At 45.7% G+C, this 16,747-nt stretch overlaps 1 protein-coding gene and 2 non-coding genes across 5 annotated transcripts in view; all 3 read left to right on the top strand.

Annotated features, from left to right (window-relative positions):
* LOC109643885 (cadherin-20-like) overlaps positions 1-15,050 on the top strand; it is a 58,715-nt gene extending 43,665 nt beyond the window's left edge. For all 3 annotated transcript variants that reach the window (XM_069512430.1, XM_069512432.1, XM_069512431.1), the window contains exons 3-12: positions 474-768; positions 1,140-1,259; positions 3,467-3,634; positions 5,135-5,322; positions 5,804-6,057; positions 9,570-9,706; positions 11,762-11,883; positions 11,972-12,089; positions 12,716-12,967; positions 13,263-15,050. In XM_069512430.1, coding sequence (XP_069368531.1) covers positions 474-768; positions 1,140-1,259; positions 3,467-3,634; positions 5,135-5,322; positions 5,804-6,057; positions 9,570-9,706; positions 11,762-11,883; positions 11,972-12,089; positions 12,716-12,967; positions 13,263-13,780 — 2,172 coding nt within the window. In that variant the 3' untranslated portion in view covers positions 13,781-15,050. The remainder of the gene's footprint in view (positions 1-473; positions 769-1,139; positions 1,260-3,466; positions 3,635-5,134; positions 5,323-5,803; positions 6,058-9,569; positions 9,707-11,761; positions 11,884-11,971; positions 12,090-12,715; positions 12,968-13,262) is intronic.
* trnae-uuc (transfer RNA glutamic acid (anticodon UUC)) lies at positions 12,214-12,285 on the top strand. Its single transcript has one exon. It is a non-coding gene; the product is annotated as a tRNA-Glu (tRNA).
* trnae-uuc (transfer RNA glutamic acid (anticodon UUC)) lies at positions 12,478-12,549 on the top strand. Its single transcript has one exon. It is a non-coding gene; the product is annotated as a tRNA-Glu (tRNA).
* Positions 15,051-16,747: the final 1,697 nt, after the last annotated feature.

The following is a 16,747-nucleotide window of genomic DNA, read 5'->3' as shown; positions in this document are numbered from 1 at the left end:
TGTGCGTACAACCACACAGCACCCCTTAATTTACAATTAGGATTGACGGTGGTAACAATATCATCACCTAAGGACTGTTGCAATAGGAGAAACTATTTTTTAGTCCTGTATTTATTGGTTGTGTCTCATTTCGTTGCCTTCTCTTGTGCAGTGACAATAAAGGCTTTCTCCTCCATCTCTATTCTAAAACTGGGGGGATCATGACCCAATTAGTCATCCTCAAAAAACGGCCACTGTCCCAACCGCACCATATGTCGGCCAGATTCCTTTCAGCTTCAACTTGTGACCACATTTTATTGATGCGGTTTTATCCGTGTTTGAGAAATGCTCATGATTTTTGGGACTGATCCTCTTCCAGTTATTTGACAAGACGTTTAAATCAGGACCATATGGGAACCTTGTCCCCGCGCTACTTCAGAAACCCTCCAGTAAACTTGTACTTTGTTGTTCACTGACTCCCAATGTCTCTGCAGCTTCACTCAGATATGGATAAAGGCGACGGCTCCATTAAGTACATCCTGACGGGCGAGGGTGCCGGCACTACCTTCACCATCGACGACAGCACAGGAGACATCCACGCCATCCAGAGGCTGGATCGCGAGGTGAAGGCCCAGTACATCCTCCGCGCCCAGGCCCGCAGCCGCCTGACGGACAGGCCTCTGGAGCCGGAGTCCGAGTTCATCGTCAAGATCCAGGACATCAACGACAACGAGCCGAGGTTCCTGGACGGACCCTACCAGGCCAACGTGCCGGAGATGTCCAAAATAGGTAGACAGATGGATACATGAACCGTTGTGCGTGTTTGTGGTGTTTGCGGCAGCTGCTGGAAGTTTTCTCGGCCACGATTAAACAACAGCAAAATGCATAATAACCCTGCAGAGTAATCACAGCCACTCGCTCTCACAGGCTTGTCTACATCTGCCTCATCCACCAGCGTTCATAAACATACTCGTGTGTTCACTTTGAAGTGAATAAGCACAGTTAATTCCTGGAGCTGCTCCAGCCACAGATGGAAAAACTCGACCCAAAGTTATTTCTTTCATTAATATGTTAATATTGGCGAAGCTGATCGCCAGCTTCCTTTCTCCTCTGAATCCAGTTTTCCCTTCCCCCTAACCTTTCCCTCTGTTTCTACCCAGGAACATCTGTGATCCAGCTGACGGCCACAGATGCAGACGATCCCACGTATGGCAACAGCGCTCGTGTGGTCTACAGCATCCTGGAGGGGCAGCCCTACTTCTCAGTGGATGCCAAGACTGGTACGACTGCACAGATGCTTCACAACCGTAACCAGGGAAACCAGCGTTTTTATCCACCGAGTCTGATGGATTTCAGTCTTCAGACACTACTTTGTGATAAAGTCGACAAATTACCACTGACGTTCGTCCGACAGCTACTGTTAATGACCCGCCTTGTTTTTCACCGTAACTGCACCACGGTCTGATTTCAGGCGTCCACTCACGAAGCCTCTGTGTCGCCTCTGAATGTGGGAATCTCAGCACGGCTCCTGTTGTTGCCATGAGACGACCAAACACTCGTCTGAAACACACAAGTGCTGTTGCAACTTGCAGAATCTCCGACTCCTGCAACTGCACAGAGTCTGAGACAAAATAAACTCAAAGTGCGAGTTGTGTGTTGAAAGCGGGGAAAGAATCTAACCAGCAGCCCCCTCGTCCTGAAGTGATCGAGCTGTTGGAGAAACTTTGAGAGAAGCTACTTTTAGTCTGTTTGCTAAAAATTACATGAATTCTCAGGCAGCGTTGACTTTATGTCTTTGTGAAAATCAGTTAAGGTTAATTTTACGTGATATTCTCAATTAATTAGATTTGATTTTTGATACGTGGCTTTAAATCTACATGAGAAGGTCAAAGGCAAATAAGAATATTTCCAAAAATGTACCTCAACGGGTAATTTAAATACTGAAACAGGACGAAGCAGGAATTTTATCAAAAGATGCTAAAAACAGTCGCATTGCTCTCAACAGTAACGTACATCTGGTCTAATCGAGGAATTACTGAGCAGGATGTATGTGTCGGACAAACTTCTTTAGTGCGCTCCCTAAATGAAACTGTGACACAGGCTTGGTTCAGACTCTCCCCACACACATATGGACTCTCAGCTTGGTGTGACTTTGGTCTGGAATTGTCCGTCTTTTGCAGAAAAACTGTCAAATTGTCAACGTTGAAGCCCGTAATTATATTTTCAACTGTGCTTCCATGTGTGTGGCATCAGCTTGTGTGTCCCTTCCATTTCTTGACAATGTCCCCGTGCACAATATTTCAGCATCATCTGGATGAGCTGGAACACGGACTGTGCCTTCAGCTTTTTCAGCCTGTGTCACCTCATTATTAAATGTTTTCGCGGCTGAATGGGAACAAACCCGCAGCCTGGTCATACAACTGGTGCACAATAATGACCGTAGATATTTTTCGGGCCATAAATTCCCGTGAACACGCAGCTAAAACTCCTTAAGCTTTAATACCCAACTGCCACATTGCAGGACATGGTAACAGCTTTGTCAACTTGAGCCTCCACAACCAGAAAACCCATTAGTTTGCTAAACGCAGAAAGTCACTGGCCATTGTTTACCACAGCTGCCTCAGCTCCTTGTTTGTCAGCCGTGGAATCTGTTGCCCTCTCGAGCTGCACCGCCCATCAGCTGCCAGTCAGGCTGCTGCTGTAGGTTCATCCATCACTGCAACACCAGCGGCTCTGCAGCCGTCAATCAGACGCCCGCACCGAGAAGCACAACAGTCCGGCTTGTGTCGGTGTTGAACCCTGTAGCTCCAAGTCCGCAGACCTGTGACGTGTATTTATTTCATTTCTTGAAACATCACTTGACCTCGGTCGGGTTCTGCGGCGTGTATGGACGTCTTTGTTGATCATACTCTGCCGGTGCAGTCACAGTGAACTGAATCAAACAAGTGCGTCTGAACGTCCAACCCTGGACTTACCTTCAGTGGAAGTTTGGATTTACTTGTTTTGGATGCAAGGATGCACCGCCACAAGTATTGATCCCTCCTTTTTATCCTGCCTCGCTGCTGTCAAAGCAATTCCTTCCCTATCTTAAATCTTCATTATGCACACTCGGGTGGAAACTTGCTTAGAAGTCAGTGTGACCGAGGTTTTACCTGCAGAAAACCCCTTAAGGGAAATTGGGCTTGAACAGTCATCGGGGGGGTCAGTGGTTTGATTCCCTTTCTTGGCTTTGACCAACAGGAATGACCATATTTTTTATTCACTCGTGCAACTTCAAAGCTCTTTATAAGAAACAAAATCATTTCTGGAAAGAAGCTACTCTATAAAAATCCTTGTGCAGCTTCTTGGCCCATGGAGAGCGTCGACATTCCAGGAAAACATCGCTTGGACACATGATCCTAATCTGTGTCACCGGTTCTCTGCCGCCGACCTTTAATTCACCTCCCGTGTCTCTCCTTGTCTTTGTCTCTCGGTGTTTTCTCCTCAGGCGTGGTCCGCGTGTCCCTGGCAGACATGGACCGGGAGACCAGAGAACACTACACCGTGGTCATCCAGGCTAAGGACATGGGCGGCCAGCTGGGGGGGCTCGCCGGCACCACCACGGTCAACATCACGCTGAGCGACGTCAACGACAACCCGCCCATGTTTGACCAGAGTAAGCGACAGTATAAGCTCACAGCGTTTCTCTCCTTCACTTCATTTACTCTCATTCACTTTATAATCCTTCTGATGCATGTAATGTTCTGGAGACTGTCACTCAATCAAAGAGCAGAAACAGAAACTGGAATATTATTTATTGCGGCAAAACATTTAGTAAAACAATACAAAAAAGATCATTTCAGAAATGGATCATATCACTTAAATCTCACTTCAGAGCATTGAGAGCTGCGACTGACATTAAAAACGTCCTTGTCTGAGAATAATAATAATAATAATAATTGATGGTGACGTGTAATGAATAATATTGAATTGCCTTCTAATTTCATGGGCTATTGGGATTTCTGTGGTAATGCATATAGATTTGGACGTCAATTACCATGGCAACTATTCAAATGATATATTATTAAGTTTGAATATTTTGCTGAATGTAATTTAGCCAATTAATTTTTTAATGGTCGGAGATTCTATTTAATTTACACAATTTTGCACAGCCAGTGTTTTACTATTACAACTTGGTGAAAAAGTAATGGAAGTATACTGTTAAAATCAAGAATCCTATATTGTGCCTGTTACCAAACCTTTTATTCTGATGTGTTTGATGTTGTTTGCTGAAATAGATCCACAAATCTAAGTGTTGCTGAAATAACCAAAGTTCACTCTAATGTCAAACTGATTTGTGTTGATGTTTGATGCTTTAAGTGATGGTTTGTGGTGTATTTTAACACGCGTGTGATAAAATGATGCTGCAGCAGCTGTTTGCCATGTGTGGACGCTAATATCAGAGTGTTTGTGATGGGGGTCTCCAGTGAGAATCAGTCCCTGAACACATCTCCACACCTCATTTCTCTGGAGCATCGGAGCCGTTAGCCCCTCTGCCCACCAGTCCTCCATCGTTTACCCCCTGGCCTCCTCTTTCCCTCCCCTCCTCCTCCTCCTCCTCCTCCTCTTGACCACCAGTCGCCTCATGCTGTCTCTTTGATTATCCCCTTTCCTGTCCGTCTCATTACCGTCCTCGCGGGGTCAGGGGTCGTGGAGCTGTCCGTGGTCATCTCAGCCAGGTCGACGGGTGGCTTCATTGCGAGACAAAGACAAACCCACCCTCCGCTGCCGCTGCAAGGCCATTTCCACTCCCCTCACCAGTCCCCCACCAATTAACGCCATCACTTTGCAGGAACTTTGATCGGTTATGAAGAGCTTCAGGGATTCTCCCTCTGTCAGGCACAATGTGGAGGCATTTCACCGTGGCCTGCAGGGAGCGTCTCAAATTGGGCAGCTGTCACCTCTTCTTTGAGGTTAAACAGGAGATGAAATTCAAGCCAACCCAGGAGAGTGTGCATAACCCGATGGTGAGGTCTTTATAGAGCCATTTATTTCAGGCAGCCTCTGAATGGCGGCGATGGTGAGGGGATGGAAGATGTTTGGCTCCCTCTGGAGGAGAGACGAGGGAAACAAGCAGTTACAGCAGGATGGTCACTGTGGTCCATTGTGTCCTCAGGGTTGTACCAGATGAGCGTCCCAGAGTCGGCTCCTGTGGGCTCAGTGGTGGGTCGTATCTGGGCCAAGGACAGGGACATCGGGGTCAACGCTGAGATGAAGTACAGCATCATCGATGGAGACGGTAGAGACACCTTCGACATCAGCACCGACCCCACCAACCTGTTCGGCATCATCACGGTGAAAAAGGTAAATGGTTTAAACCTCATAACAGGAAATGGATCATTTTAACCATCGTCACCATTCCAAGAAAATGAGTCTGATTCTACCGCAGGATGAGTTTCTACCATCAGGTTCCTCCACTCGCAGGCAACTCCTGACTAACAACCATCTGCACATCCTGCCTGTTTGCAATTATTTGAATAAACTTTTAGTTTTAGTTTTAATATAGTTTTAGTTTTATACAATCTCACTCTCAGGCTGTAAAGATGTACGTCCCACTGATATAACTCTGGATTTACAGACTAATACATTTCCTGAGAAGTCTGGAAATGCTTATTTTCTCCACACAGAAAGAAAGCAACCAAACCAAACCAATAATTTATTTTAACCTTGAATGTAGAAAACTTTACATTAAATTCTAGAGTCAACCAACGACAGCAGAAGTTCATGAACCATTAGTAAAGTGTCGTCTGTTTCATGGCTGTGTGTGTGTGTGTTCTCCTTCCAGCCCCTGGACTTTGAGAGTAAACCCAGTTACACTCTGAAGGTGGAGGGGGCCAACACCAACCTGGACCCGGCCTTCCGTCACCGCGGGCCCTTCAAGGACGTCACCATCGTGCACGTGAGCGTGGAGGACGTGGACGAGCCGCCGCTGTTCGACTTGCCGACGTACTACGTCGAGCTTCCGGAGGACGCTGAGATTGGGACGTTGGTGAAGACGGTGTCTGCGAGGGATCCTGATGCTGCCAACAACACTGTGAGGTGAGGATCATGAGGAGACAACTCTGTGCTAAAGTACTAATACAAAGATGAAGAAATACTCAAACACAAAAGTCATCTTTCGAAAGTAAAAAATGCAGAAGAATAAAAAGCAAATGCGCTTAAGGAACAAAGATGTATTCAATAATTTAGTCCTACAAGGCTCACTGCACTCTGCATCTGAACCAGTTTTTGAATTCATAAAAACAAGTCATTTAAAACCAATTCAAAAGTTTTAGAAATAATTCATCTTGAAAAAGAAATAATGTGAATTTCAGCACTAGAAATACAAACATGTTGTTAATCAAAGTCAACTTTGTTGTCAAATCTGCCATATGGATAGAACCCGGGTGTAAACACATACTGTACGTACACAGAGCATTTGAGTACATAGTACACAGTACAACATATTATGCAGTCATATGGCAGATGGTGGATAGGATCAGAGCAGTGCAAAAATGGATTGAGTGTAAAAATACTTCATGGGAAGTAAAGTATGTTTGTACTATGTAGTAAATCGGAGCAGTTGTAGTATGAATGAATGTTTACAGCGAAAAAACTGAGTTAAATTACTACAAAAAGAAACAGGTGCATGTTTGAAATACATTATGATACAGATGTAGTGATTTAAATGATTTATAATTTGATGCAGAACCGTCAGTTTGCTGTGGGGGCTTTAGGGATGTGATGATGCACTGCCACCAGCAGGGGGCAGCATCGCATCATGACAGCAGCATCACTGAGCTCGTGGACTGATACTGATGAAGAAGAGAACAAACATGAATAAAGTTCAACGTCCGACAATTAGTCACCACAGAACGAAGACGTCCCGGGTTGACTGCAGAGAATCTTTTGTGTGTGAGCAGCTGCCGGGTCGAGCGTCCACGCTGCTCCTCTCATCAACTAATTAGACATAAAGCTTTTAATTAGGCCGTTAATCATCAGGAGCAATCGGGACATGAGGGTTTCACGTGGTTCGAGCTGCGGCCCGTCCCAGCTGTCAGTTTTTTACGTCCACCATTAGGGTCGGCTCACAGGAAATGGATGTAGACGACGCGGTGATCGAGTTTGATGCTAAATTCTCACTCAGCACTTTTTTATTGCTGCGTCCGAATTATTATCGTCACTCGTGATCGGCTGCACGACAAACTGTCGATAGTGAGCAGGAGGTTTAGATTTCAGAGACAAGGAGAGTTTATTTTTCATTTTAGTTTGGAAAAACAATTAAAGAGTCACTAAATCAAAATGGTGGAAACTAAATACAGGAGATTCATAGAGATAAGACATTTGTAAATCAAACAGAACAACCTCAGGGTTTCATGAACACCAACAGACGGCTCAGAGGCCAAACGGCAGCAAGCACAGATCCAGGGAGGTGATATAGAGCTTCACTGACGAGGAGACGCACATCAGCTGCAGGTGATCAGGTGTTCTCCTTCTGAAAAACAGAAACCCAGAGCTGCTTCTCCTCGGCCAAGTCCTCTAGCTGGGATCCTGACTTTACTACCAGGATGAGATATTTAATCCTCCCAGTTTGTTCTGGATCTGACTCCTTCCAGTCGGACGTGGAATAAACGTGGAGCAGATAAAACCTCAGCTTTCTCTCTGACCTCCTCCTCCTCTTTGACCTTCTCTGAAATGAAAATAATTTGCGGCTGACGACTGATCACAGGAAGTTGTTCTGAGTTTGTTTCAGTAGCTGTTGACAGTCAGGAGATCAAATCAAACCGTGTGAGACGTTCGAGGACAATAAGTGACCAACAGTGACCTTGTGTCCCCTCGTGAAATCTGCATTTTGAGAAACAGAAGAATATATTTTCAGACGTGTGTTTTTTCGTAAGTGAAGGCAGCGTAAACTTCACCTCGTTTTCACTAAACTTCGTTTTGTGTCGTATACGTACTCCGCCCCCTAGTGTTGAATACATACAAATGCATTTCCTTACAGATGGATGGAGACACCACTGCACCATCATGTGTCATCTAAATCTGTAACGTCCGATCCATCTATAGGTGGTTCTGATCTCCAGCTGTGAAACCACAGCTCGGAACGCTTTGATGCTTTTTACCTCCGCTCGTGACAATTAACAGAAAACGCTGTCATCCCTGAGGAGCGAGGAGGAATCAGAGCGGAGAGCCACTGATGCAGCTCTGTCTGAATATCATCTTTCACTGAAATCCCCGGAGCGTCCAGCGTCTTCTGGCTGCATTTTATAAAACAACAGCAAAACAAAAAAAAAAAAAGGAGAGAGGGTTTGGAGAGTTTGCGGAGGGTGAGCGTGACGAGCCGAGGTCAGAAACCACGACAACATCAGATGACAGATAACGACACAAAGCAGGAGGCGACCTTCAGTCTGTCTCATTTCCATTTCACATCCTTCTCTCTTTAACCGGCTGCCGAATGACTGACAGATGAATCTGAGGCCACACACACACACACACACACACACACACACACACACACACAAACACACACACTCCTCACATGGCTGTGGAGGAGTGATATTAATAGAGATCCTTCAGGGAGATCCTTGCCAGCTGTGGATGTGCCAGTCACGACTGTTGCCTGTCGGCACACACACACACACACACACACACACACACACACTCTGAAGTGAGTGTAAACAACACCAGTCTTTTATTCAAGACTTGATCCTCAGATAAACAGTTTAATAAATATACACAGTGAGTTTTTAGTGTTTCACGATGCGTTTGATGCTTTTCAAGACGATTCCAACGATGAACAAATGTTACGCACAGAAAACAGAATCACGTAGAGGCGTCGCCACATTAAACCAAACTCAAACCACGTTCACGCCAGCTCACAGCTCCTCCGGGCACTGAAGATTTTCAGACAGAGGCTGAAGAGAGGAGCTGCAGCAATGAACCGTCTGAGCAGCGTGATGTGTTTTCTGAACATTAGAGCACGAGAAACCTTTTACAGCCATCACACATTAATACGATCGACATGAATAAGTCTCGGACTTAAAGACTCAGCGAGTTTCTCTCCTCCTGAGTCTGAGTCAGACACACATGCAAACCTTCCCCTCTTCCAGGTGAGCGAAGCAGCTACAGGTGTGAACACAGGAAACCTCACGGTTACATGAACAGGTTTCTGCTCCACAGCCTGGAAGAGGATGTTCTGTGTGTGTGTGTGTGTGTGTGTGTGTGTGTGTGTGTGTGTGTGTGTTGCATGTCGCTCTCAGTAGAATGTTTTGGACGTCGGCCCGCGGTGGCAGGAGATGAGCCAAGGCGGCTCGCTGCAGGTCTGTGTATCCCCGGTGTCAGACTGGCAGAGCAGGCAGATACTCTGATTAAGCCTTATCTGGAGCCTCCTCTTCTTCTTCTCCTCCTTCTCATTGTGCCCCCAGAAGCTGCCAGCCTGTCGCCTTATCTCCCAGACACACACACGCTGCACACGCTGTTCCGTGTTTGTGCGCGTGCGTCGCCCTCAGATAGGATTACCAGCACCCGAGAACACACACTGCCTATATTCATGTGACGCTCTGTGCCACCAGGTATTCCATCGAGAGGTCCACCGACCCCGACAAGTACTTCTACATGGAGATCACGACCGGGTCGCTGATGATGGGCCGCGCGCTGGACCGAGAGGAGATCGGCTGGCACAACATCACAGTCCTCGCCATGGAGATGAGTAGGTCACACGCACACACCTCTGCCTCATCAAGTCCAGAGGAGTTCACTTTTCTTATTTCATTCTAGTGGCTGGAGGCGTCGTGTTTTTCGGGTTGTTCTGACCGTGTCATCCTTGTGAACGTGATATTTCAAGAACGCCTTTAGGCGGTTTCTTCACTTTTGGTGCGAAAGGTTCAGCTGGACTCGAGGGTGAACTGATTAGATTTGGTTGGTCAAAGGGTCAAAGGTCATCAAGAAATGTATGTAGATGAAGCTGCACCGTTTGTGGCGACAGCGTGCGACCACATGTAATTCTACATGAGAGTTTATATCTACGGAGAAAATAAGAAATGAGACGACACGAAGCTGCGGCAGGAAAACAACATTAGTTATGAAATATTTAAAGTGAAGAGAAGACGACGTTCTTGTGACAACATTCAAAATTCATCCATTTAATTAAAAAAAAAAAAAAACTATCTCTGTCCTCTGTCTATTAGTTTTAATCTCCGTCCTGACAACTGAAAACTTCTCTGTCTAAACAGCTCTAAGATTCCAGAATACTTAATGTACACAGTGTTGTGGATTTATCCTCCATGACGTCCTCTGAAGCTTGTTTTGTTCTATCAACAGAGAGGAGCATAAAAATCCTTAATGAATTACTTCATGTACATAAAGTCAAGTGTTGGTTTGACTTTTAAGACTCCGGTCAGACTCATGCTGCGGTTCTACACGGAAAAATAAACCACACGGGTGAATATAATATATACTTTCACAAATGCAGAAGCAGTGATTTTGTCTCCTGCAGAGACGTGTGATAATGTGGAGCAGGCGATGCCCCGGAGATCTGCTCACAGAAAGTCACCTTCGTCCTCCCTCCACTCTGTTTGTCTGTTTGTTTGGATCCACGCACCCTAAAAGGAGACGCTGATCGAATTAAAGACTAATTAAATACTCTCCCGCATGGCGGCTAATGAAAGGTGTGATGGAGAGGAAGAGGGCGAGAGAGAGAGAGAGGGCGAAGAGACGGAGAGAACAACACAAATTGGAATAATAGAATTAACTGGAACAAAGAGAAGCTGATTGATTCTCTCTTGTAAATAAACAACGTTAAGTAAAGCTCACAAACAGAAGTCTGAACAATGATAAAAATATCAGTATGAGGATTTAAGTGAAAAAAGTTATTATGTCATATAAATCAAATCACAATGTAAAGTCATTAAATATAATTTTTATCAGAGAAGTAATAATATTTAAATATGAAGTTGTTTTTAAAGCAAAAGCGAAATATTTGAATATTAAACAGAATAAAGTTGCAAAAAAGAAAAAATATTTCATGCTGTAAAATTTAAATTATACCAATTGAATTAGAAATGAATTTTACAGACTGTTCATGGCCTTTTTATGCAAATCAGACTTTTTGAATGAATCAGCAATGAAAGTTAAATTAGTTGTGTTATTTAAATGTCTGCTCTCCTCCTGTGACATGTCACAACCTCTTCGCAAACGCTCCATTAAAAGAAAAACCTTCCTTCTCTCGTTCAACACAACAAAACTCGTTTGTTCAAGCAGCTCGATCATTGTTCACGTTTCAATCGAGCGACTTCGTTCTGTGCGTCAACAGAAGTAGATTCTCACACCAGTGGTTTTACGCCACTTCAGTAAAATCTCCACAACACCTTCGCTCGAGCTGAATATTAAATCACCTCAGTGCGGCCCTAAAACACACACACACACACACACACACACACACACACACACACACACACATGCTTGAGCTTCGCCCTCCAGAACCAAAGTCGCTCCGCTGATTGATCGATCATGTGATGAAACCAGAGAAAGTAGTTACTGGCCGCTAATTGCCTTTCCATTGGTCATTACACAGCTGGTTAAGGTATGCAAATGACCCGCTGGTAATGGAGAATAATAGAATTGTAATGTGAGCGTGAGAGGTCGTGATGTGCCGCAGGCTCGGAGTCAATGAGGGGAAGATTAACACACACACACACACACACACACTGAAGAGTCCATCAGTGCATTTTACTATAAGTGTGTGTGTGTGTGTGTGTTCCTGCAGACAACCCAACGCAGATCTCCAGCGTGTCAGTGACGGTGAAAGTCCTGGACGTGAACGATAATCCTCCCCTGCTGACGCACTACCTGGAGGCTTACGTGTGTGAGAACGCCAAAGCCGGGCAGGTACGAGAACAGGAACCTCCTGAGGTCTGATTTCACGCAGCTTTATTCTCCCAAAGTCGTAATCTAACTGTGTGCTGATGTCATCCAGCTGATCCAGACGGTGACGGCGCTGGATCCCGACGAGCCGCTCAGCGGACATCACTTCTACTACAGTTTGGCTCCCGAGGCCGCGAACAACCCAAACTTCACCCTGAGAGACAACCAAGGTAACGGACAGTCCTGTATCGTGTTTTTAGAGTTTGTCCCTCCGTCCTCTTCTGGACAAGACGCCCTGAAAGAATTAGCTCTTCAGAGTAGCTTCATCACTCAGCACGTTTCCTCCTCTTTTTGTCCCATATGGTCTAGCGGTTAGGATTCCTGGTTTTCACCCAGGCTGCCCGGGTTCGACTCCCGGTATGGGAATTCAATCTCAGATGTTTTAAGTTTCATTCTATCCTACTCACACGTCTCGTTACGTTCGTCTCATCAGCTTCAGAACTCGTGTGGAATCTGTTGCCGTTCAGACACGTGACACGTTCCATATTAACAATCTCATTGATCCGGCTTTGTTGCATTTTTAATGATTTTTATTGTTTACACATTCAAGCTCGTATGTCCCATATGGTCTAGCGGTTAGGATTCCTGGTTTTCACCCAGGCTGCCCGGGTTCGACTCCCGGTATGGGAACTCTGAACATATTAAACACGTTTATCAATAACTCATCTTTGTAAATATTGGTCAGAATCACATCTTTTGTCTTCCGACTTTAAATCTGTGCCGTTGCTGCCTTGAGGTCAAATCTGAGGACTTGTTCAATGTGAAGGTTGCCTCTGACCTCGTTTCCTCTTTCCAGACAACACGGCCTGGATCCTGACCCGACGTGGTGGCTGGTCACAGCAGGAACAGACCCTCTTCTATTTACCCATCTTCATCTCCGACGGAGAACAGCCGGTCCAGACCAGCACCAGCACGCTGACCATCCGAGTGTGCAGCTGCGACCAGGAGGGCAACGTCATGTCGTGCAACGCCGAGGCCTACAGTCTGCCCGCCAGCCTCAGCAGAGGAGCCCTCATCGCCATCCTGGCCTGTATCTTCGTCCTGCTGGGTGAGTCGTGCTCGGCTGCTGGGATGGCTGAATCAATGTCGGAGAAAACTTCTCTAAGTCTCCAGAAAGCGTTAACTTTCATTTCTTTAAAGGAGACATGGCGTCTTTCTTTCCTCTCATGTTGTTTTGTAAATGTAAAAGTTCTGGAAAATGAAAAAGCCCAAAGTCTGTAGCAGATAGAGAAAAACACCAAAGCTCCTGAAACTGTCACGTGACATTAATTTGAGGATTTGAAGATGTTTTCTCTTCGTCTCCACATTTTACTGACAGTGTTCTTATTCCTTCTTTACCACAGTGATGATTCTTCTCATGCTGTCCCTGCGGACTCATCGTAAGAAGCCCTACCTGTGTGACGAGGAGGAGAACGTCCACGAGAACATCGTGCGCTACGACGATGAAGGCGGCGGCGAGGAGGACACCGAAGCCTTCGACATCGCTGCCATGTGGAACCCGCGTGAGGCGCACAACCACCTGGGCAAGATGAGGCAGGACATGCTGCCGGAGATCGAGAGCTTGTCTCGTTACGTCCCTCAAGCCTGCGTGATGGGCGGCGGCGGGGACAGCAACGTTCAAGGATACGTGCTGGCGAAGCTGCTGGAGGCCGACGTGGACCCCTGCGCTCCACCTTACGACTCCCTGCAGACCTACGCCTACGAGGGGGAAGGCTCGGTCGCGGAGTCGCTCAGCTCACTCCAATCGGGAGCCTCGAACACCGACCACGAGTACGACTATCTCAACGACTGGGGGCCTCGTTTCAAAAAACTGGCCGAGATGTACGGCGTGCTGGAGACACACCCTCCGCCGCTGTGGTAGAACTCCTGAACCTTTGCCTTTTTAAAAAAAAAAAAATCTTAGACAAACTGCACCGACAAAAAAAGAGAAGAACAGAAACACGTCAGAGAAGCTTCACGAAAATGTGTGAGGACGACGCGGTGAAGCGCTTACGTCCACATCCACCACTGTTGGCACTTGAATTCCTGCCGAAGCCTCGATTCTCCACAGCCGCGGAGGCCTGAGATGCCCACAGCAGCAGCAGCAGCAGCAGCAGTGTGAGCTTGTTTTAAATCTCCCCCAGAGACGGGGCTTCAGAGACGGGCTGGATTGGCAGCCTCGCGGGGCCCCACAAAGGAACGGCTTCAAAGCACATGTTAACTCCCCCGCCTGACCCGGGCACAGGCAGAGCGCCTTTGGTTGAAAGCGTGCAGCGATTTATGCCAAGAGATGAAAACCAAGGGAACGAGACTACCTTCCTCAAAGCAGAGCTCTGAAATCCGCTCCTCAACTCAAACTAAGACACAAAGCGAGGCGTCGTCGGTTTGCTTTCATTCGTGGCAGGTCTTAATTTATGTGTTTCATGTGCCGTATTTATATTTTTTAACTTATTTTGGTACTTTAAACCGACACTGTGCTTAAACCGCAGCTGCGTGAGGAGGTCTTGGAAAGATCACATGTTTGTTGTAACATACAAGATGTAAACTGCCCTTGTTTTCTGTCTGTGTAAGAAAAAATCTCATGTTGTTTATTGTGTTACTGTTTTTATATCATTTTTTAAAGCTCTTTGTATCGTACTCGTTTCTTTTTCTTCCCGAAACATGAAGCGGCTCATTCATGACGAGAAGAGGGAAGCCATTTAAAAAAAAAAAAAAAAAAACACCTCTGTTGATGGAGCTGGATATTTTTTATTCCAGCAGACGGTCAGATTTTACCCAACATGCATCACCCTACCCCGGATGAGCACATGACCGCGTCGCCTTTCAATTTCGGATCCACCGCCGTGCCAACGGGAGTCCGACGGCAGCGAGGCTTGATCCGTCCCGTTCGAGGCACTGTGTCGTTTTTATAAAACACGTGGTGCCGAGTGTAAAGTGCCAAATGTAAAAAGGACAAAAGATAAAAAGACATTTTTGGGATGAAAAGAAAAACACCAAAACACCAAAAGACGGACGAGGACTTTACAAACTGAAGGAACATTTTGATAATTCAATTGACTCTACTTGAAATCCATGTGGTCAGTCATACCAGTGCGTGGTATGTGAATGTAGATACGTTTTGTATTCTTGCTAATAAAAAAGGTCAAAAACTACGTCGCCTCTGCGTCTGTGAAGCTCCTGCAGAAAGAGCCTCCCTCCACGTCTCCGTGGAAACATTCTCAAGACTCCATTTGAATAATAAACCGTTTCTTTTGGCAGTGAAGAACATTACGCAACCCCCTGAAGCATGACAGAAATGTTAGTCCTGCAAAAGATAAAGCAGCTATTTAAATTTGCAATCATGTGCCAAATTGTCCTCCGAAGTGCTGCTGCAGATGATTCCGTTTTCATCACACTTTCCCTTAAACTACTTAATTTGTGAGATTTATTTCGCTCTGCAGAGATAAAGCTCAGCATTGATCAGAAGCTGCCGAGCACCTGGGCCTCAGAGTGGTTCCGTCAGATCGCTCCGACTCGACCGCTCCAATGAACGGGTGGGAATCAATCACTTATGAACAGTCTCTGGTTAATTGCTTGTGCCAATAACAGCCAGTGAGGGGCCGGAACACAGAGCGAAGTGACGATGAAAAGAAATCAGAAAGTGGACAGAGGAAGAAAGGAGCAACAATAATCTGCGCTGTATGAAATGTTCCGACACTTTGAATTTTCCATTTCCGTCGTCAAAACAAACAGAAGAGAAGTGAGCCTGAAATCTGCGGCTCTGTCGAACCTGCTGGGCGTCGCTCAGCGGTGAAATTACACAAAAGATGAGCCGGTAATATTCCCCAGATTTAGGTTTTCATTGAGACGCCTTCACACTGGGCCGAGCGCTTCAATTACACACGGGGGGGGGGTCGATGATGAGCTGTGATCAGATTTAGATTCACAGCAATTTGTTGCATATATTTCTTTTAAAATTAAAACCGACACAACGTTAAAAGCACAGAATTCTCTTTTAGCAAAGAAACACTTAAAATAGAGAGGATACAAGTCTAAGTCGTGATTCTTCTTCTTTTAAACTGAGATTTCTTCCTTTAAAACCAAAACTGGTTCAGTTCAGTGTGAGCAGCTCGGGTTGACGTCTCCCTGCAGGTGTGAGGAGTCGACTCGTTAAGAGGACGATCAGATTCAGTGATTACTTCAGTTCCTGTTTCTTCTTTCAAACTAGAATATTTCATGAATTAAACTGTAAAAATAAAACTCTCCTGAAGCTGAATAACTTCCATTGTTTCCAGTGGCAGTTTTATTTAAACGCACACTGAAAATACACATAAAAAACTTCTTAATACTACTTGGTGTTCTCTGCCTGCAGTCTCCTGGTGGGAGGAGTCGTCTCGTCACACAGATTCTCTTCAGCTGGACTCACTGAATATAAACCTCTCGCACTCGCTCAGACTCTTTTGTCTCCTCGTGACCTCGCCTGTGTTCTGCTGTTGTGCTGTTGTTCTGTTGTGTTTAGATCCAGTTTGTGTTTTATGCTGAAGATCCATGAGTCGTACTCTGTGCATCTGTTGAAAAACTCAGTGTTGAAGAAAGTGAACAAAAGATTCCCTGACAGGAAACACGTCCGTCCACCAAGTTTCAGGGAAACCACCGACGTAGTTTTTGTATAAAACTGGTGACACCGTCTCCTTGTCTGAGTTCAAAGTCACTAAATGTCAGTTTTTCTCAGCTGAAACTTTATTTTCCAATAAATCAAACGCTGTAAAAAACAAATCATCACAATGCAAACATGCAGCGTTCGATGTGAAAGGATTCACTGCTCATTAAAACTGTGGACCGAGAGTCGATCGACTGAAAGATTCACTCT

This window comes from Paralichthys olivaceus, chromosome 17 (assembly GCF_024713975.1).
Source record: "Paralichthys olivaceus isolate ysfri-2021 chromosome 17, ASM2471397v2, whole genome shotgun sequence".
Classification (NCBI taxonomy): Eukaryota; Metazoa; Chordata; class Actinopteri; order Pleuronectiformes; family Paralichthyidae; genus Paralichthys; species Paralichthys olivaceus.
The sequence above is the reverse complement of the archived record's forward strand: the minus strand, read 5'-3'. Positions and strand labels throughout refer to the sequence as shown.